Source organism: Euprymna scolopes, chromosome 28 (assembly GCF_053919585.1).
Source record: "Euprymna scolopes isolate OS-2025 chromosome 28, ASM5391958v1, whole genome shotgun sequence".
NCBI classification, from domain to species: Eukaryota; Metazoa; Mollusca; class Cephalopoda; order Sepiida; family Sepiolidae; genus Euprymna; species Euprymna scolopes.
The window spans coordinates 50,587,530-50,610,119 of NC_136509.1; the positions used below are offsets into that span (position 1 = coordinate 50,587,530).

The 22,590-nt window shown below is 34.6% G+C and overlaps 1 protein-coding gene across 1 annotated transcript in view; it reads right to left on the minus strand.

The window, feature by feature from the left end:
* LOC145249609 (chloride intracellular channel Clic-like) overlaps positions 1-22,590 on the minus strand; it is a 133,152-nt gene that overhangs the window by 2,983 nt on the left and 107,579 nt on the right. The window contains exons 2-3 of the mRNA XM_080111325.1: positions 22,108-22,446; positions 1,253-1,432 (exon numbers count right to left, since the gene is read on the minus strand). Coding sequence (XP_079967451.1) covers positions 1,253-1,432; positions 22,108-22,446 — 519 coding nt within the window. The remainder of the gene's footprint in view (positions 1-1,252; positions 1,433-22,107; positions 22,447-22,590) is intronic.

The window sequence follows — 22,590 nt, forward strand, 5'->3', positions numbered from 1 at the left end:
CCCCCCCCTCCCAAAAAAATGTATTATGTTTGCAAAAGTATATACAGACATGGAGAAGGGGGTAAACATTTAAAAAGAATTTGAATCATGAATTTAGAACACAATGGTAACCATATAAGAATAGGGGAAGGTTTTAAAATTAATCCCTCAATAATCTTTGTAAAGTCACCATTCGCTTGTTCATTGATTGATGCCACATCTAAGGTGGTACACTAACCAATAGTTTATCTCTTTTAGACATTTTTAACCTAATAAATCCCCACATTATCTGACAAGCTCCAGCCCCTGTTGCATCACTACCATGTGTTCATGTGTTTGTTTTACAAATACTTTTACAGAAAGTGCTCCGATGAACTTCATGTACTTTCATCTCCTCCATGTAAATACCCCAGATTCACCCAACTAACAGCAAAATCCCACTCTTTTATTGTAAAGATACCTAAATGATGGAAGATTTTCTATTCTAATTTCTTCAAACAATTGCCTTTAAAATTCCCTTGACAGTATCATTATGCAGAAATTTAAATGCGCTATAAAAACTGCCCCATTCACTACCCATTTCTTATAAATTTCATGCCATATCACAGTAGCCTCCCATGCAGCGAAAATATGTATTATTGGAGGTTTGAAAAGAAAAAACATTTATCTTGTCCAATATTCAATTTAAGACAATAAATCAAACTTTGTTTCGACTAGCCACTTTTCATTAAATAGTTTTTTTTTCCAGAAATCAATAGAATTAAACAATCTCAGGTGATTTTAATCAATTGCCAAGTTGCCATAGTAATCATGTGCCAATTTGTTTCCATTATTGGTGAAGGGAGGGAGGTAGTATTACCAAAGTTTAAAACTGGCTCCAGAACTTCAATAATCTTGAGTTTTTTTTTCTTGCTTTTTAAAGCATTTATAATAGATGATTCATTTTTAGCCATTTTTATTTTATTGGTAGAAATATATATTCCTTCAGTTAAACCCCAGATGTAATGTGACATAATCCAAATTTCATAACAATTACTAGTGATGAGGCTTACAATTTCAAACCCAAAAACATTCTAGATAGACACAATCTGTCAAATGAAAAAAAAAAAAAAAAAAAGAAAAAGAAATTTCTTTGATTAACAGAATCAAAAGCACAGGAAAATTCCTAAACATAATACTTCAAAGATTTTTTTTTTTGAAGGAGTTTTATCTTCAAATAAATTTAAACAAAAAAGCATGTTTAATGAGGATTTTTCATTCATGCTATGCTTACCTTTCCAGCGACTCTAACATGTTGCAATCTGGGCAGCAGTACACAATCAGCGTAAGTCAGTACATCCTCATCCAAGAATTTGGTTCCATTATCTTTCAAGTGATTATCTATACGTGTCATAACACTGTTCAACTTTGAACGCAGTTTATCTGTGTTGCTTTTCAGAAAGAGATTGAACACCTGCAAACAACAAATGTCAAAGTCAAATTAAGGAAAGAGATGTGGCACCATTTTTAGAATAAAACAAACTTTGAATAATTGCCAGCAAAAGTCATTCATTTTAAATTTTTTTTTTTTTTTTTTTTTTTTTTAGACAAGCTCGATCTATGCTGAAATAGATTAATTTCATTCGCCCTGTATGCGAATTTACAGGTTTTTGTGTGTATGTTTTTTATGCATTTGGTGTATGGGCAGTTTGTGCTTCTGTGCACATTTTTTTTTATTGTGAGTGGCAACACCAACAACTTCAGTTTCAGCTAAACTAAAATTAAAAGAAACATTAGGGGTGCATGTGTGTAGAAGGAGATACAGAATGTCATTCGTTGATGAATGAAATTAACTCCCCACCCACATCATTGTTTGAAGTCTTAGCTTCCATAACAAAAATATTTTCATTTTTTAGAGAAAATTGTCATAAAATGGAAAAGGAACACAAGAGAAAAACAAGAAAAGACAAATAAAATCCAGTCAAATAGTGATAAAAAAAATGAGGTATGTCTCTAGCGACTAAACAGAAATCGGCTCTTAAAAATAAAGATTTTGATCCAAGGATGGACAACTTGAATTCATGGAAAGCTCTAGTGATTTAAGTGGAAATCTGCTTTGGCTGGATAAAAATAGGATTTCACTAGAAAGTAAACTTGCATCCCTGTTTAGCCAATACAATTTGATAACAGTATTCATTTAAATATAACACTTCTGTTGACTAAAATAAGCCTTAAAAAATTAAGAAAAAAAATAAAAATTTAAAACAAATCAGGTTTTAACTGGATGAAAGGGATTCATTTCATATTTAAGCTATTAACACAGATCTTCACTAATGAAATTTGAATGGAATCACCAAGCTTGGAGACTAGCATCACAGGCTTCCAGTAAACACTGGAAATATTACCAAGAGAACTAAAAGTGGTTAGGATTTTAATTTTGGGATGTCAAAAGTGGTGTTAAAAAGTCCAGACTTTTTTTCTGCCAAAACAAGTCACATGAAATAATTTTCAGATTTTTTCTTCTCATGCAAGATGGCTGAATGAATAGCTCAAGTACTGATATTGCATAAAGTTTTTTTTAAAGATTGTGATGCTAAAGCTCAAGCCATCCAAAAGGTAAATTACGATGATGCAGTCAAACACAAGTCAAGGAATAGCACAACCTCTTAAAACTTTACTGCATCTCAGTGTACAGAATGACGTCATGCTCAGGCATCAAGCCAAACTGAAGAGCAGATGAAAAATATCTGGAAGTCATGGAAGTTGGTCGTTAATGCAATTTTAATGAGATACTCTTATTTCAGCACTATTCGAATTTGTAAATATAAATAAGCATATATTAATCTAAGGAAAAAAATTTATCTTAGTGTATTATTTTTTCTGTCATGTCTGTATATGCATAGAATTATCCAAAGCTAATATCAAAGCTACATAAATTTGATGCATGATATGGCTTTTGGTTGGACATTCAAAAGCATGTATACATTTTTCTTTTAATTTTCGAGTGGGTATTTTTAATTCTAAAGAACTAAATTTGTTCACTAGGGAAAATGGTTGTAAAATGTAAATATATTTCTATCCCTAAATTAAAGCTATAGTGTGTGTATAATTTGTATATCGATTTGTTTTTGTATTTTGTGCAGCTGTGTGTAATTGAAATTAAAATATACATCTATAATATAAAGCTGAATGTGTGTGTGTGTGTGTGTGTGTTTGGTCAAGAATAGGCTCCTATATGGTTGACTATTTTAAAAAACTCATTACATATGATAGATGTATCGACAACCAGGAATGGGTATGTTTGATCTGGCAGAACGGTGGTTCATTAAAATTGTGGGGTCTGCGTATGCACCTGGTCCACAAATTATGGAAATAAACTTTTTTAAAAAAAGTTTACAAGTGTTTTGGATATAGATGTACATAATACTTTGATAAGTATGTTTTAACTTAAATAGGGATGGTATAATAAAATTGTGGGATCTGCGTTCGCGCCTGGCCTCCATAGAATAGAAATAGGCACAAACTTTAAGACTTTTCATATCTATCTGCGTAAGTATACTTTGATAATTATGTTTCAGTTTGAAGAAATATGGTATAATAAAATTATGGGGTGTTCGTTCGCACCTGACCTCCATAGAATGGAAATATGTCAGTTTAAAAAGGTTTTTTAATATAGATCCACAGAATATTGTGATAAGTATTTAAGTGTGAACAGGTATGGTATAATAAATTATGGGGTTTATCTATTTTATTTTTACTTTCATCATATTTTGCTTTTGTTTTGATACCCCCAAATTCAACCCAAATTTACAACCCTTCCTTTTCATAACCTATCATACTTTCATAAATCAGAGTTCATTTTCTGTAGGTTGTTTTTGAACCCAGTCAACGACGGATACTTTTGCTAGTTTAATATATAACTGAAAGTCTTTCTGATTCAACTTAAAACCTAAATAGCAATGTGCACAACAAATCGATATTTGATCTTGACTAGCCATTTCTTTTTATCCCTGCAGTAGCTTCTTTACACTAAAAAGTGTAATTCACTTTAGTTTCTTTTTTAAAATAGCATTTCTGCCCAGCTTTGCTCTGGCCCTATGTACTGTTCATAACTTTATGTGCACATATATAAGTCAAACTTTTTAAAATATATATATATTAAAAAGTTTTACTCATGTCCAGGTAATCTACATCTAAAATTTCAAGTGTTTAAACCCAAAATTGGTGGAAGAGTTTAGTAGAATCTCTTCCAACTTTGACCTCTTGGCAGCCAGATTTTCGTCCGAAAACTGATTAAAAAAAATGTTTAGACCCAAATTGGCTGAATAGTTGGCTAGATACTGGAACGGTCAAATCTTTAACTGACTCCATGGAAGCCAAATTTTTGGCCAAAAACTGATTAAAAAGCTTGCTCTAGGTCTGAATACCCTTTCTGTAAAATTCCAAATGTTTAGACCAAAAATTGGCTGAGTAATTTGGTAGAGACCGCAGAGGTAAAATTTTTTAAACTTTGACTAATTTTGACCCCTTTACATTTGTTTTAGGCTCAAATCAAATTAAAAAGCTTGATACATGTCCAAGTAACCTACATCTAAAATTTCAAGTGTTTAGACCCAAAATTGGCAGAGGAGTTTGGTAGAGTTTTCAAAAGATTAAATCGTTGAACTTTGACCCTCTTAAAAAGCCAAATTTCTGGCCGAAAACCAATTAAAAAAGATTTCCCAAATCTCAATACTCCTTATGTCAAATCTAGAGTCTGTAGACTGAAAACAGTAGTTTGGTAGGAAAATGTACACACAAAGACAAACAATTTCATTTTTATAGATATATAGATTTATACTGGTTTGGAAATTTGTTAAACTGGGCATTTTCTGTTTATGATGTAAAAAGTACTAGTTATAAATTTCAAAAAGAAAAACAGATTCCCAACTGCTTTAATAGATATAACGTATGTACTTTTTCAAATTGAATTGATATAACAGAAGGTACATTTTTCTTCCTAATAATTATTTACAAGGTTTTAATTAAATGCAACAGGTCATTTTTTTTTTGATTCCTAAAAATAAAGTTTTTATGACAATGTGGCACTTACATAATAGTTTTTTTTTTTTTTTCGGGCAAGTTCATTACTTAACTATTTCCATTATTCCGCTCCTCTATTCCAAATTAGAAATCACTAAAATGCATAGGAAAAAAATGCTACTTTCTTACATTTTCCTAACTTACATTTTAAAACAAATCAATATCTTTCTGAATTATATTAACGACAATTTACAAAAAAATAAAGTTTACACAAATGTCACATCCAACTAAAAGATAGTATAGGTTTTATTTATTTTCTTACTGTCAAAACACTTGTTTACAATTCTTTGCTTTGTTTCAATAGATCTTCTATAAGCATATAAAAATATATTTATTCAAATAGTTACAGTGCTTGCTTAGTTTTGCACATGCTAACTATGCTATGTGCAAATGTTTCTATATGCATAAAACTTGCGACTACCATTAGTTATCCCACTGGCTGTTCGAAGACCAAAAACTAAATATCCTCTTTTTAGCTTTACTTTAGTATAATTGAATAAAAACAAAACCTGTTACATTTGCTGTTTTTTAAACAGACTACATAATTTTTGTATTTACCCAATCGTTTTTTCTATATCGCTATTTTTTTTTTTTTTTTTTTTTTTGGCTTAATGTTTGTTGAGATGGCGGGCTGCTTTTTGTTTTTACTATGCAGTGTTTGGAAAAAAAAAATTTTTTTTTCCTATTTAGTTTCTTGTTCAGTTTCTTCCAAATTAATTTTTTCAATGTTTGGGGAGAGTCCTAACACATAAAAAGTAAAGATTCCTGGGGAATGGCAGCAGGTGTAACTAATATATATATATATATGTTGTGTCTGTATCAATAGCACGAATGCAGAAAGTAAAGGTAAAACAAATATATTAAGATGAAAATAAAATACATATTTACAAAGGTGCAGTTGTACTGCAGTTGGAAGATTGTCCGGCAGAGGGCGTGTTAAAGTCTTTTATGGAGCAACCGGCACGTGCGTCTTGCCTATCCGGCATTCGAACACAGCTACCCGGTCTTGCTGACTTGATACCTTTATCTATATCTTGTTCACCCACGTATGCTAATTAGTGGGTGTCTCCAAAAATGTACTCACACTAACTTATGAGCGTTGTTTGGACAATGGTCATCAATTTGAACATGATTCTATTGATTTATCTTCTATATTAGAAGCTATTCTATTTCACTATGTTCATAAATAAAGGTTTTATAGTTATTCAAAGAATAGTTTGACATACTCTGTATATTTATGTTTATATCAACTCAAAACTTATTTTTCTAAACCATTTATATTCCCAAAAGTAGCTCTCATAAGGCTATGAGCACTCTGAGGATGAAAGTTAATTTGACAAATATTTAAACTAGCAAGAATAATTTTTGTTGGAAAGGTTTATGATATGGAGACTCTTCAGCAAGATAATACCATTACAGTACTTCAGAGGAAGTTTTTTTTTTTTTTTTTTTTTTTTTTAAACAACTGCTATGGCTAGAGCTAACGTAACTGAACTTATTTTACTAGTTCTATATTGGAAGGTGTTAATGCAATAAAAATTTGATCCATTATTAAAAATGTACAAATGTATGCCATCTAAAATATAAATCTTACCCGTCTGTTTAAATGTCTGTGTTTGTATGTCTGTCTGTCTGTTTAAATGTCTGTGTTTGTATGTCTGTCTGTCTGTTTAAATGTCTGTGTTTGTATGTCTGTCTGTCTGTTTAAATGTCTGTGTTTGTATGTCTGTCTGTCTGTTTAAATGTCTGTATGTCTGTCTGTCTGTTTAAATGTCTTTGTATGTCTGTCTGTCTGTTTAAATGTCTTTGTATGTCTGTCTGTCTGTTTAAATGTCTTTGTATGTCTGTCTGTCTGTTTAAATGTCTTTGTATGTCTGTCTGTCTGTCTGTTTAAATGTCTTTGTATGTCTGTCTGTCTGTCTGTTTAAATGTCTTTGTATGTCTGTCTGTCTGTTTGTTTAAATGTCTTTGTATGTCTGTCTGTCTGTTTAAATGTCTTTGTATGTCTGTCTGTCTGTTTAAATGTCTTTGTATGTCTGTCTGTCTGTTTAAATGTCTTTGTATGTCTGTCTGTCTGTTTAAATGTCTTTGTATGTCTGTCTGTCTGTTTAAATGTCTTTGTATGTCTGTCTGTTTAAATGTCTTTGTATGTCTGTGTCTTTTTAAATGTCTTTGTATGTCTGTCTGTCTAAATGTCTTTGTATTTCTGTCTGTGTCTGTTTAAATGTCTTTGTATTTCTGTCTGTCTGTTTGTTTAAATGTCTGTATGTCTGTCTGTTTGTTTAAATGTCTGTATGTCTGTCTGTTTGTTTAAATGTCTGTATGTCTGTCTGTCTGTTTAAATGTCTTTGTATGTGTCTGTCTGTTTAAATGTCCTTGTATGTCTGTCTGTCTTTAAATGTCCTTGTATGTCTGTCTGTCTTTAAATGTCCTTGTATGTCTGTCTGTCTTTAAATGTCCTTGTATGTCTGTGTCTTTAAATGTCTTTGTATGTCTGTCTGTCTTTAAATGTCTTTGTATGTCTGTCTGTCTTTAAATGTCCTTGTATGTCTGTCTGTCTTTAAATGTCTTTGTATGTGTCTGTCTTTAAATGTCTTTGTATGTGTCTGTCTGTTTAAATGTCTTTGTATGTCTGTCTGTTTAAATGTCTTTGTATGTCTGTCTGTTTAAATGTCTTTGTATGTGTCTGTCTGTTTAAATGTCTTTGTATGTGTCTGTCTGTTTAAATGTCTTTGTATGTGTCTGTCTGTTTAAATGTCTTTGTATGTGTCTGTCTGTTTAAATGTCTTTGTATGTGTCTGTCTGTTTAAATGTCTTTGTATGTGTCTGTCTGTTTAAATGTCTTTGTATGTGTCTGTCTGTTTAAATGTCTTTGTATGTGTCTGTCTGTTTAAATGTCTTTGTATGTGTCTGTCTGTTTAAATGTCTTTGTATGTGTCTGTCTGTTTAAATGTCTTTGTATGTGTCTGTCTGTTTAAATGTCTTTGTATGTGTCTGTCTGTTTAAATGTCTTTGTATGTGTCTGTCTGTTTAAATGTCTTTGTATGTGTCTGTCTGTTTAAATGTCTTTGTATGTGTCTGTCTGTTTAAATGTCTTTGTATGTGTCTGTCTGTTTAAATGTCTTTGTATGTGTCTGTCTGTTTAAATGTCTTTGTATGTGTCTGTCTGTTTAAATGTCTTTGTATGTGTCTGTCTGTTTAAATGTCTTTGTATGTGTCTGTCTGTTTAAATGTCTTTGTATGTGTCTGTCTGTTTAAAAGTCTTTGTATGTGTCTGTCTGTTTAAATGTCTTTGTATGTGTCTGTCTGTTTAAATGTCTTTGTATGTGTCTGTCTGTTTAAATGTCTTTGTATGTGTCTGTCTGTTTAAATGTCTTTGTATGTGTCTGTCTGTTTAAATGTCTTTGTATGTGTCTGTCTGTTTAAATGTCTTTGTATGTGTCTGTCTGTTTAAATGTCTTTGTATGTGTCTGTCTGTTTAAATGTCTTTGTATGTGTCTGTCTGTTTAAATGTCTTTGTATGTGTCTGTCTGTTTAAATGTCTTTGTATGTGTCTGTCTGTTTAAATGTCTTTGTATGTGTCTGTCTGTTTAAATGTCTTTGTATGTGTCTGTCTGTTTAAATGTCTTTGTATGTCTGTTTAAATGTCTTTGTATGTCTGTTTAAATGTCTTTGTATGTCTGTTTAAATGTCTTTGTATGTCTGTCTGTTTAAATGTCTTTGTATGTCTGTCTGTGTTTAAATGTCTTTGTATGTCTGTCTGTTTAAATGTCTTTGTATGTCTGTCTGTCTGTTTAAATGTCTATGTCTGTGTCTGTTTAAATGTCTTTGTATGTCTGTGTCTGTTTAAATGTCTTTGTATGTCTGTCTGTCTGTTTAAATGTCTTTGTATGTCTGTCTGTCTTTAAATGTCTTTGTATGTCTGTCTGTCTTTAAATGTCTTTGTATGTCTGTCTGTCTTTAAATGTCTTTGTATGTCTGTCTGTCTGTTTAAATGTCTTTGTATGTCTGTGTCTGTTTAAATGTCTTTGTATGTCTGTGTCTGTTTGTTTAAATGTCTTTGTATGTCTGTCTGTCTGTTTGTTTAAATGTCTTTGTATGTCTGTCTGTCTGTTTGTTTAAATGTCTTTGTATGTCTGTCTGTTTGTTTAAATGTCTTTGTATGTCTGTCTGTTTGTTTAAATGTCTTTGTATGTCTGTCTGTTTGTTTAAATGTCTTTGTATGTCTGTCTGTTTGTTTAAATGTCTTTGTATGTCTGTCTGTTTGTTTAAATGTCTTTGTATGTCTGTCTGTCTTTAAATGTCTTTGTATGTCTGTCTGTCTTTAAATGTCTTTGTATGTCTGTCTGTCTTTAAATGTCTTTGTATGTCTGTCTGTCTTTAAATGTCTTTGTATGTCTGTCTGTCTTTAAATGTCTTTGTATGTCTGTCTGTCTTTAAATGTCTTTGTATGTCTGTCTGTCTGTTTAAATGTCTTTGTATGTCTGTCTGTCTGTTTAAATGTCTTTGTATGTCTGTGTCTGTTTGTTTAAATGTCTTTGTATGTCTGTGTCTGTTTGTTTAAATGTCTTTGTATGTCTGTCTGTCTGTTTGTTTAAATGTCTTTGTATGTCTGTCTGTCTGTTTGTTTAAATGTCTTTGTATGTCTGTCTGTCTGTTTGTTTAAATGTCTTTGTATGTCTGTCTGTTTGTTTAAATGTCTTTGTATGTCTGTCTGTTTGTTTAAATGTCTTTGTATGTCTGTCTGTTTGTTTAAATGTCTTTGTATGTCTGTCTGTTTGTTTAAATGTCTTTGTATGTCTGTCTGTCTGTTTAAATGTCTTTGTATGTCTGTCTGTCTGTTTGTTTAAATGTCTTTGTATGTCTGTCTGTCTGTTTGTTTAAATGTCTTTGTATGTCTGTCTGTCTGTTTGTTTAAATGTCTTTGTATGTCTGTCTGTTTGTTTAAATGTCTTTGTATGTCTGTCTGTTTGTTTAAATGTCTTTGTATGTCTGTCTGTCTTTAAATGTCTTTGTATGTCTGTCTGTCTTTAAATGTCTGTATGTTTGTCTGTCTTTAAATGTCTTTGTATGTCTGTCTGTCTTTAAATGTCTTTGTATGTCTGTCTGTCTTTAAATGTCTTTGTATGTCTGTCTGTCTTTAAATGTCTTTGTATGTCTGTCTTTAAATGTCTTTGTATGTCTGTCTGTCTGTTTGTTTAAATGTCTTTGTATGTCTGTCTGTCTGTTTGTTTAAATGTCTTTGTATGTCTGTCTGTTTGTTTAAATGTCTTTGTATGTCTGTCTGTTTGTTTAAATGTCTTTGTATGTCTGTCTGTCTTTAAATGTCTTTGTATGTCTGTCTGTCTTTAAATGTCTGTATGTTTGTCTGTCTTTAAATGTCTTTGTATGTCTGTCTGTCTTTAAATGTCTTTGTATGTCTGTCTGTCTTTAAATGTCTTTGTATGTCTGTCTGTCTTTAAATGTCTTTGTATGTCTGTCTTTAAATGTCTTTGTATGTCTGTCTGTCTGTTTGTTTAAATGTCTTTGTATGTCTGTCTGTCTGTTTGTTTAAATGTCTTTGTATGTCTGTGTCTGTTTGTTTAAATGTCTTTGTATGTCTGTCTGTCTGTTTGTTTAAATGTCTTTGTATGTCTGTCTGTCTGTTTAAATGTCTTTGTATGTCTGTCTGTCTGTTTGTTTAAATGTCTTTGTATGTCTGTCTGTTTGTTTAAATGTCTTTGTATGTCTGTCTGTTTGTTTAAATGTCTTTGTATGTCTGTCTGTTTGTTTAAATGTCTTTGTATGTCTGTCTGTTTGTTTAAATGTCTTTGTATGTCTGTCTGTTTGTTTAAATGTCTTTGTATGTCTGTCTGTTTGTTTAAATGTCTTTGTATGTCTGTCTGTCTTTAAATGTCTTTGTATGTCTGTCTGTCTTTAAATGTCTTTGTATGTCTGTCTGTCTTTAAATGTCTTTGTATGTCTGTCTGTCTTTAAATGTCTTTGTATGTCTGTCTGTCTTTAAATGTCTTTGTATGTCTGTCTGTTTGTTTAAATGTCTTTGTATGTCTGTCTGTCTTTAAATGTCTTTGTATGTCTGTCTGTCTTTAAATGTCTTTGTATGTCTGTCTGTCTTTAAATGTCTTTGTATGTCTGTCTGTCTTTAAATGTCTTTGTATGTCTGTCTGTCTTTAAATGTCTTTGTATGTCTGTCTGTCTTTAAATGTCTTTGTATGTCTGTCTGTCTTTAAATGTCTTTGTATGTCTGTCTGTCTTTAAATGTCTTTGTATGTCTGTCTGTCTTTAAATGTCTTTGTATGTCTGTCTGTCTTTAAATGTCTTTGTATGTCTGTCTGTCTTTAAATGTCTTTGTATGTCTGTCTGTCTTTAAATGTCTTTGTATGTCTGTCTGTCTTTAAATGTCTTTGTATGTGTGTCTGTCTTTAAATGTCTTTGTATGTGTCTGTCTTTAAATGTCTTTGTATGTGTCTGTCTTTAAATGTCTTTGTATGTGTCTGTCTGTTTAAATGTCTTTGTATGTCTGTCTGTTTAAATGTCTTTGTATGTCTGTCTGTTTAAATGTCTTTGTATGTCTGTCTGTCTTTAAATGTCTTTGTATGTCTGTCTGTCTTTAAATGTCTTTGTATGTCTGTCTGTCTTTAAATGTCTTTGTATGTCTGTCTGTCTTTAAATGTCTTTGTATGTCTGTCTGTCTTTAAATGTCTTTGTATGTCTGTGTTTGTTTAAATGTCTTTGTATGTCTGTCTGTTTGTTTAAATGTCTTTGTATGTCTGTCTGTTTGTTTAAATGTCTTTGTATGTCTGTCTGTTTGTTTAAATGTCTTTGTATGTCTGTCTGTTTGTTTAAATGTCTTTGTATGTCTGTCTGTTTGTTTAAATGTCTTTGTATGTCTGTCTGTTTGTTTAAATGTCTTTGTATGTCTGTCTGTTTGTTTAAATGTCTTTGTATGTCTGTCTGTTTGTTTAAATGTCTTTGTATGTCTGTTTGTTTAAATGTCTTTGTATGTCTGTGTCTGTTTAAATGTCTTTGTATGCCTTTAAATGTCTTTGTATGTCTGTGTCTTTAAATGTCTTTGTATGTATGTCTGTCTGTCTTTAAATGTCTTTGTATGTCTGTCTGTCTTTAAATGTCTTTTTATGTCTGTCTTTGTATGTCTGTGTTTAAATGTCTGTGTTTGTATGCATGTCTGTGTCTGCATGCATGCATGCCTGTCTGTGTGTCTGCATGCATGCATGTCTGTCTGTCTGTCTGCATGCATGCATGTCTGTCTGTCTTTGCATGCATGCATGTCTGTGTCTGTCTTTGCATGCATGCATGTCTGTCTGTGTCTGCATGCATGCATGTCTGTGTCTGCATGCATGCATGTCTGTGTCTGCATGCATGCATGTCTGCATGCATGTCTGTGTCTGCATGCATGCATGTCTGCATGCATGTCTGTGTCTGCATGCATGCATGTCTGCATGCATGCCTGTGTCTGCATGCATGCATGTCTGCATGCATGCATGTCTGCATGCATGCATGTCTGCATGCATGCATGTCTGCATGCATGCCTGTGTCTGCATGCATGCATGTCTGCATGCATGCATGTCTGCATGCATGCATGTATGTCTGTCTTTGCATGCATGCATGTCTGTCTTTGCATGCATGCCTGTATGCATGCATGCATGTCTGTATGCATGCATGTCTATGCATGCATGCATGTCTGTATGCATGCATGCATGTCTGTGTCTTTGCATGCATGCATGCATGTCTGTCTGTCTTTGCATGTCTGTCTGTCTGTCTATGCATGTCTGTCTGTCTGTCTATGCATGTCTGTCTGTCTGTCTGTGCATGTCTGTCTGTCTGTGCATGTCTGTCTGTCTGTGCATGTCTGTCTGTCTGTCTGTGCATGTCTGTCTGTGTGTCTATGCATGTCTGTCTGTCTGTCTGTCTATGCATTTCTGTGTCTGTGCATGCATGTCTGCGTGTGTTTGTATGTATGTATATATATATATATATATATATTTCTGCCTTAAACTTTTGACAAGCGACGGATTTTCACAAAGATCGGTATCGTTTTGAAGCTCGAGCCTTCGGACGACAAATATCGAAGAATTGTCTAAAAACATTAATTCCTTCACCCTCAACTGGATACTTTTCTACAGGGAGCGGTCACTTTTTTCGCAAGTCACTCCTTTTTGATTGACTAACCTTAATTTAAACCTTTGTCACTTCAGATTTGGCGATGGACGCAGCAGCAAAGACTTCACTTTTTTTTTCACATTCTTTTCTCCCTTCGCACCTCCCTGCCTACTACCACTTTTTTTTTTTTTTGCTCAACACTACTCCAAACACCCTGGCAAGTTTTTATATATATATATATATATATATATATATATATATATATATATATATATGGGTCACTTGATCCTGCAGATAAGATTGTTTCATCTAAGAGTTGTAACTGGATATTGAAACCTTTCAGAAGAAGATTGGTCTGAAGTCCAAAAGTTGATAGATTTTTGTTTTTAACAAAAAGTTGTTTGTATTTGGTGTTTAACATACACTCCTATACTGGATTGGATGGACAATATTTTAGTTTTATATAAGTTAATCCAAGTTTTTTTTGTTTCAGAGTTGTAAGGGCATTTCATATGCTTCTACATGCAAGTTCTTTGCTGGAGTTGTTCATAATACCAGTCTTTTATGCTGCATTTAATAGTTTTTTTTATGTACTAAAAGTCAACACTTATCAAGGTCCACAGCTCATATGAGGATAAAGGTTAACAAGTTTAAGATGATAGTGAAACAATGCAAGGATTGGTAATTATGGTTGAGACTGGTGAGAAATTGGATTATTTAAGGGGACCGTTCAACAAGAATTTGTTAACATTGGACTTGAAAATGACAACACTCTTGTCAGCTGTGAAGCAGCTACATGGTATTTTGTTTCACAGATAAATGGCTCTGGGAAAGAAACATTGCTTACAGCAGTACCATTTAGATTTCGGTATAGAGAGGGAGAAAAGAAAATTATTTACAGCTAGAAGAGTTCTTGTAAATGTTTTACATGGTGAAATCAGATTTTTTGTTTATTTTATAAAGAAGTCACTACTTAACAAGGCCCAGAGGCCACTGAAGGATAAGGGTACAGTAGTCAATGGGACAATATAGTCATCGTAAGTCATATAAATTTGGTAAATTGGATTACTTAAGGGGAACGGCTCATCAAGAACTTGTTTATGTCAACTTCAAGATGACCATATTGTAGTTAGCTGGAAAGCAGGAAAATGGAACAGAGTTCCACAGATGTGCAATTCTAAGAAAGGAACTTTGTTCATGGAATCTATGTTTAGGTTTAGGCACAGAAAGAGTGGGGGGGGGAATTATTGATAGGGGTTTCAGCTAGACGAGTGTTTTTCCATGAATGTTTGGCGAGGGGGGGGCCAGATGAGCACTTGCCATAAAAATAACGATAAAGCAGAGACAGTCTCGTAATGTCTCTGTGAGAAAAAGGTTGCAGGGAAGAGAAAAGGGCATCCCCTACTAGGCTAAGAAATCTATTTTTAACTGTCATGGCAGGATAAGTTGAGTTCCTACTATGAAAATAGTGTAAAGAAAAACTAGAAATGCGTTTTCCGAGAGAGAGGTAAGAGAACATGCCAGCAGATTTTGTACACAAATCAGCATCACATGCGACGACAGTACTTCATCTTAATGTGCATTTGACTATTATGAAATTACAGAATTCAGAAGTCATACTTTCGTGGACAGTAGAAAAATCCAATTTTATCAATGACCTTAGTAACAGATTTGCTGAATCTTCCATTTAACATCTGGCATGTAGGTAACCAGCCACCTTTTTCTCCATTGCACTACATGCTTCATATTAGAAGAGAGAGCAACAGATGATTGATTTGCCATAGATCAAGAGTTGGCAACTTTATTTTTAACAAGAGATGAAGTTTTTGAATTCAATAAAAGCCCTACTTTTACCTTCCTCTGATCTATTCAACTGAACTTAAATACTACGACCACAAAAAACACTATCAAAACTTACCATTTCTGTGAACAAAAATAGAAACAAAATGAAAATGGAGCCAATTTAACCAACCAGCGTAGACAATAAATGGGGGCAGCTTCAAAGGGGCAATGTCTCAATCTGTTTTCTATTTCGTTCCTCCAATAGCAGTAGTAAACTAAGAAAAATTTGAGAACAAAATTGATAACCATCTTGTCTGCTCTTAGCATCAACAAGTTTGAAACCAAATATCAAGACAAAGTTTCCTTTTAATTTTTTCTTCAAGTAGTTTTCATTGCTCTTTATTTAATCTCAAAAATTCAGATTTTTCAAGCAGATTCGGGGGGGGGGGGGAAGAAATATGGCAGCATCTTCCTTGGAAGAAGCAAACCTCGTTTTGAATTCAAAGTTTATAGGTGTTTTGAATTTTTTGGTATTTTTTTTTTTTATGAGAGTACCCAGTATAGTATAAATACCCCAACCTCCCCATGTTAACAGCTTTAGGAATAAACATCCAAGCTCGAAAGCCGTTCTTAAAATGGGGAGGCTGGGGTGTTTATAATATGCTGGTAAAAAATACTAAAAAATTCAAAACGAGGCTTGCTTCTTCCAAAGAAGAAGCCCCCCCCCCCCCAAATCTGCCGAGAAAAACTGAATTTTTTAGATTAAATAAAGAGCAATAAAAATTACTTGAAAACCAAAACAAATGAGCCAGGTAGGTATAAAATTAACTTTTATTGGCTACGGTTTATTTCTTGTATATTTATTTTTCGTATAGTTGTTTGTTGGCTTCTTTGCTAAATTACCTTTTGACTATAATTCTATGTTATTACAATAAATTATTTTTATGTATATCCAATAATTGTGATTAAATGTGAATATGCAGATTCGTCAACACTCCTTAATTTAACTATATCATTGACTTTCAAATGAAATTCGTTATATCATTTTTCATAGAATGACTATACAGCTTAGTGCACTAAAAACAAGGCCGATAGCCATTAGTCGCGTGCTCTCGTGTAATGAATGAATGCGTGAATGTAGGAGTGACATGAAATTCTTAAAGATAAACTAAAATGACTTAAATAAAAAGTAAATGACTTAGAATGACTTTAATGAACTTAAGGATGCACTGAATGACCTTAAGAATGACTTGAATGCTTAAAAAAATAACTAGAATCCTTGAAAAACAACTTGAATGATCTGGAGAATGACTTTAATGGCTTTGAGACTGACTGGTTGTAAAATGGGTGATCATTTTACATTAAATTAATACAATAAAGTGATCCCTCACTTTATATCCAAGTACAGCATGTAAGAACAGATACTACACTTTGATCTTATATTTATTGCTGGTAAAAATAAAATTGAACAAAATAAAATCACTCACAATAAAATTAGGCACAAGGCCCTATAAGAAATTGGGGAGGGGAAGGGTGCAGGGTCTTTGTGACTAAAGTAACAAAAAGTAAGAAATGTAGACTTTGGAGTCTTACTCTTGACTGGCAACATTTACCATAATACCTCATTCACTCTGTGGATCCTAATCTAGCTAATGTTTCCCCAGCGCTTGAAATGAAAAGGAAACATTTACAACTTGTAAAAAGGTATCTGTATGTTGTGTGTGCATTTTTTTTCATTTTTTTTTTTTTTTTAATGTGTGCATGTGTATGAAGTAAAAAGTTCAATTTCATTAGAAGATAAAAAGCTTGCAAATTAATTCTGAATATCAAACCAGTTCAGTGGGGAAGCTAATCAAAAATGTTCATTTCAAAAATAAAATATAAATCCTACTGGGTTGTTATTAAGAGCCCCCCACCCGTCCTACTCTAAGTGACTAGACCCCCCCCCCACTACTGTTTTCCGGGGGGGGGGGACCGAAAACAAGCAGGGATATCCCTATTGGGGGCTGGGGGAGAAGCCTTAGTAACAGTGGGAGAAAAAGCAATGGGTGGAGGGGGTTGGAAGGTGACCTCTGAGTAAGGGATAACCGGTGGTATCAAAAACAAAGATGTGGTGCACGGGGTGGGGGTGGGGGGGCAGACTCAGAGGTTTTCTAACACCAGAAAATAAAGACAGGAGCGGGATCTCGTTTGTACCACCAGTCAAGAGTCTTTACTGTACTTATGCTAGATTGAGCAGGATGGGTTCCAAAGGACCCAGCACTGCCCGTGCCATGCTTAATATCCTGCGTCGAGATGGAGCGGCCACTCGTCATCGATGCGAGCTGTTACCTCTCCGACGTACTCCAATAGGGCCTGGATCCGGCTACAACTAAAAAAAACAAAAAAACGCATGCTTGACCGATTCGAGCTTGCATTCGTCGCAGCGCGGGCACCAGGCCCTTGTTTGTTCTTTGTACATGCTGAATTCGTCGAAGAGGGGCAGTGCTTTTCGGACCAGTCACCAGATCAGGGAAAATTCCGAGTTAGTCAGAAAATCCCGTCCCGGCGCCCAACTCCACTGAAAGCGGATAACTTCCATTGACCAACCTAACCGCCTACAAAGAGGATCCTTCGCAGTGCCCACCACCAACTCCCAATAGAGTCTCTTCCTAGGCTGATCGAGGACACTGGTCCCCGGCAAAGCTCTAAGTGCAGTCCGGCATTCGGCAAAAAACTTGGACTCCCCCCTCTGCCTACAACAACCTTCTACAGAGGGGTCGGATTTGAGATTGGGAAACGAGTTCTCAACCACAGGGACCCAAGGAGTGTTCTCCTCTAGCGAACGACCCAGGAATGCCAATCTCTCAGCGCTTTTATGACACAAGAGACTGGGCTGACCCAGGCTTCTCTCGCTCAGACTCTGGACACAGACCTCTCTGCACACATAATGCTTACCCTCGTCCCACAGAAGTGAGTCGAGGTGCTTTTGTAAGTGGGTTAGGCGTTGTGCAGGGAGAGGAAGTACAGACAATCTGTAAAGGATGAGCGGAAAGACGTATGTAGCACACGCCTCCGCCCGACCCTTCAAGGACAATTTCCTTCTAATCCAAGTCTTGACCGATGATTTGACCTTGCCATATACTTCCGACCAATTTTTCTCCAGCTGAAGCCCTGATCCAAACAAGACACAGAATACGGACCGGTCCAGCTGAAGATACCTGGAAGCGAGTTTACTCCGGTCCAGGCTCCCAACCGCAGGCCGACAGACTTGCTGCGGTTGAAGACGTCCCCTGTGATTTCTTCGTATCGAGCGAACGCTTCGACCACCGCTTAAACGTCCGTGGGGCAAGACACGAACACGGTGACGTCATCGGCGAATGCAGAAACCCTGGCTCGTGTGCCTCTAAGTAAAGCAATTCCGTGCAGGACTGGTGTAGCTGCCTCGTCCCTTAACTTGTGAAAGAGGGGTTCCAACGCCAGGACGTACAAGAGAGGCGACAGCGGACAACCCTGACACACCGACAGAGAGACGGCGAATGACAGACAGCTTACCGTTGATCTGCACCGCTACCATCGGCCTATCATACAGGACAAAGATCCACTTGCGGAAGTTCGGCGGCCTCTAGCACAGATCCCAGGAACCGATGGTCAACCCTATCGAACGCCTTGGACTGATCCAAACTGATCAGCGCGGCTTCGGTGTTGTCTTCTATTCCATGATCGAGCGAATCAGATGAAGATTGTCTTGAATTGATCTCCCCTTCACAGCATAGCTTTGGTCCGGTTCAATCAAGTCAGTGATGACAACCTGCAAGCGATTCGCTAGAATCTTTGCCAAAATCTTTAACTGTGTTTAGCAGAGTCAAGGGCCTAAAATAATCAAAATTTTCCACCCCACCATGCTGTTGACCTTTCCTCAGCAATGTGATCACTCCCTTGGTCACCTGTCCAGGGATGAAACCCTGAGCAAACCAATGGTTGAACACATCCTTCAGAATAGGGACCAACAAAGGCGACAGCCTCAAGTAGAACTCATAGGGTAAATCAAGCCCCGGGGACTTGTTGTAACACTTTGATCTTAGCCATGCGGCGGAGACACTTTGATCTTAGCTAAAAGGCCAAGAAAATCTTAAAAAGCTAAGAACAGCATCTATTAACAACAGACCTTTGATCTTAACGAAAAAGGCCAAGCACAAAAGTGTTACGGACAGACTGACAGAGTGACTTCTAGGGTCGCTTGCACTCGACTAAAAATATTAGTCTATCTGCAAGTTATTTTTCATGAGTCATGTTGCTTATGTTTAATGTCAAATATATATTCGTTATGATCCTTGACTACATAGAAAGATGACAGACATGAAAATAAAGCAAAAGAGGCTAAGGAGAAACAGACAGACGAAGAAGCAGAAAACACCTCAAATGTGTGGATGATAACATGTGCATGTACATAAATGTTTATGTTTGCAACTATTTTGACTCATGTATGAGTATACATGTTTTGTCTTTGTGCTGTTCATTTGTGGTACAATTTTCAATAACAGTTTAAAAACACACCAATTTAATCTATTTCGGTTGTTTTTTTTTTTCACTTTGTACATAGATGTTTTTTTTTTAAGAAAATTAATTTTTGTTAAGTGTTTTTTTTTTTAATTTAAAATTGTGTTTTTCCAATTTCGATGTTTATTTTTATTGTTTTAAATATTTAAGGTGACAGGGGTCTTCATATGTAATTTTCTTAAATTTTCATTAATGGCTTTCATCCAGCCCACAGGATCGAATGAATTGCTAATCCCTACCATAGATGATTGTGTAATCTGCATAAATGTCAATCAATGAATTTAAACATTGAAGATCAGGAAGAGGGTTGGGCCCAGAATAGATCTTTTAGGAATTCTGGCATTATAATATGTACTTCAGACGTCTGTGTTCTTGGAGATGAATTACGGGCTGACTTATATAAGAAAAAAAATCATAATTCAATTTTGACTTGTATAGTTATTAAAGCATATAGGAAAATATCCTCTATGAAATAAATGTTGATAAACTCACATTTAGTATAAGTGTTGTAAACTAATTAACTGATCATTATGAATTTTGGAACATAGCTACTGGCATAATGGTGGATACTGTGGATTATATTTAGTTTAAGGCGGTGGGGGTGATGACTTGCATAAACTTTTTGGCAAACATTGATTACAAAAAACAAGCTAGTCAAAATTAAACATCCTTTATTTCCTTAAACTGAATGCAGCCATTCATAAAGTCTTTTCCGTATGACAATCCTGCTTGCACAAATGAAGAATGGTACATTATAGATATTAACGGGAATTTAGAAAAGGAGTGGATTAATCCGTTTATGCGGAACAAATTGAACTTGGATGTTTCATTACAAAGATCCAAAAAGTTTTGTTCTATTTTTTCTTCAGCTGAAATTAATTCAGCACTTCTGGGCAACAAACTCTCTGAAGAGGTGCTTATCTGTAGAATCAAGTGCCATTCTTTCGGATGATGGAGTCCTTTGTCCACCACTGAGGGTCGACTATTTTAGTCACTGGATTTATGAAAATCGGTTGTGAAATGGCTCTGGGTTGTTGACCCACATAATGTCAACATCCTAATGAGGGTTATGTCTAAAAGTCAAAGATGCTGGTACTGCATCTGACATCAGTAAGGAGGGTAACATAGGAGGTATCATTTTTAAAGTCATATTGTCTCAGCATATGACCTCTTGAATGGATCATTAAAGACCGACTGCAATCCGCCCCCCCCACACACACAATAACATTATTTCACTATGCGATTCCCAAGCTGTGCATATGTAGTTTTATAACTTCACTCCACTCATGCTCGAAAACCTTAAATTCTGTACTGCAGAAAGTGATGCCATTGTCTGTAATGCGCTACACAGAAAACGACTGAATACTGATGTTTAATTTCCATCAAATGGAAAAACAAAATGAACTGTAAGCCATGAGTATTAAAAAACATCTGGCACAAAGATGCTTAATAATCATTTCCAACCCGTCGCTTTTTTTTTTTTTTTTTTTTTTTGTCAAACTTTAATCCCCCTTCCACTAGATGCTTAGTGGCAGGTCTATAAACATTGTACACCTGCAACAGACTTAAAATTTGCATTAATTGTTGATGGACTATCTTGGCAAAGTTGATGGTGCATGATTTCATTAAAGCCAAACTCTTCTATGTGGAGACCAATTAGTGACAGGTTCATCCTTTATAGACTAACTTCTGGTATTTTTGTCAATTTATCTGCTACAATCTATAGATTGTAAATGCCCATCAATGAATGTCTATCTTGCCAACATTCATCTATTCATTCTTGTTCTTCACCAAGTAAAGAGCTTCTACATGTTTCTAGATATAACAGACAGTATACTCTTCCTAACGTTTTCTTCATCTCTGGTATTGCTTTGACCTCAAAGTTATAGGTGCTTGTGCAGAATAGGATTTCAAAGAAATGCATTTTAAGTAAAAAAAAAAAATTATGTACTTTTGTTAGAATTAGTAAAAATCGAAATTACTAAAAATGACTTAGAACTATCTTTTTTTTATTAAAAACATGAGTTATCTGCCATTTTCTATTTTGAGATGGCAGATATTTGCAATAATTAGTTTTGTCAAAATCAAACTACAATTACCTCCCCTGGATTTTAAGAACTCTTAGACTGTAACAGATACAATAAATTTTACTTGTATTTTTGTTTTTACTATCATTTTCCATAATTTAATTTTAATGTGACACCTAAGAATACTGATGGTTTTACCTATTCTACACAAGCACCAAGTCATACTCCAACTAATAAATCTTCAGATATATGCTACCATTATTTATTTTTAAAGCCGAAATCTTTTTAGACATCACATGATTGACAGAGCATAAAAAGGTAGTATAGCCTTCAAGCTTTTTTTTTTTTTTTTTTTTTTTTTACAAACTATCAAATATTAAAGTTTCTTTAAGTTACCTTCCGTAATTACAAAAAGGTAGATAAAGAGAATTATCACTAAAGAAAACTGTTTCTAATAGTGATATTAGTGTGGTTAAAACAATTGAAAAGATGGCACACAAAATAAAACCATTTTTGTTTTTCAAAAAAAGACATGCTACACATCGGAGACGTTTCGTGATGAAAACGATCCAAAAGAATTTGAGATGCCGTTACTCACCCTGTACAGATCAATAAAGCAATCCAACGCCACAGTTTGTCCAGGAGAGTTCATTAACAACAAAGGACATTTAAAGGAATCAAAGAATTTTTCCAGTTCACTGCTCTCATCAGCAACTAAATCTTCTACGGTACCCAAACTTGTCTCACCAGCGATGCCGACAACAACAGGGAAAAGTCCACTTGTGCTTTTGTCTTTCAGGATTTTCGGTGGACTGTTCTCTGGAACTGTGATCACTTTGAAACTGGCACGTTTATTCTCTGCCAAAATGTAGGCCACCATGTACCATTGATGACACAATGGACATGCCCCTTTGCTCATCTTGTCGATATTGGAGGCCTGAAAAGACACAAATAACACCAAGTCAAAAAATGGATTAAAAAAAAAAAAAAAAAAAAAAAAAAAAAAGTTGACTCTTACAGCAAAAATTTGACTTTATAATCATATCAAAATTGCATTCAAAACATAATCCTTAATTGTTTT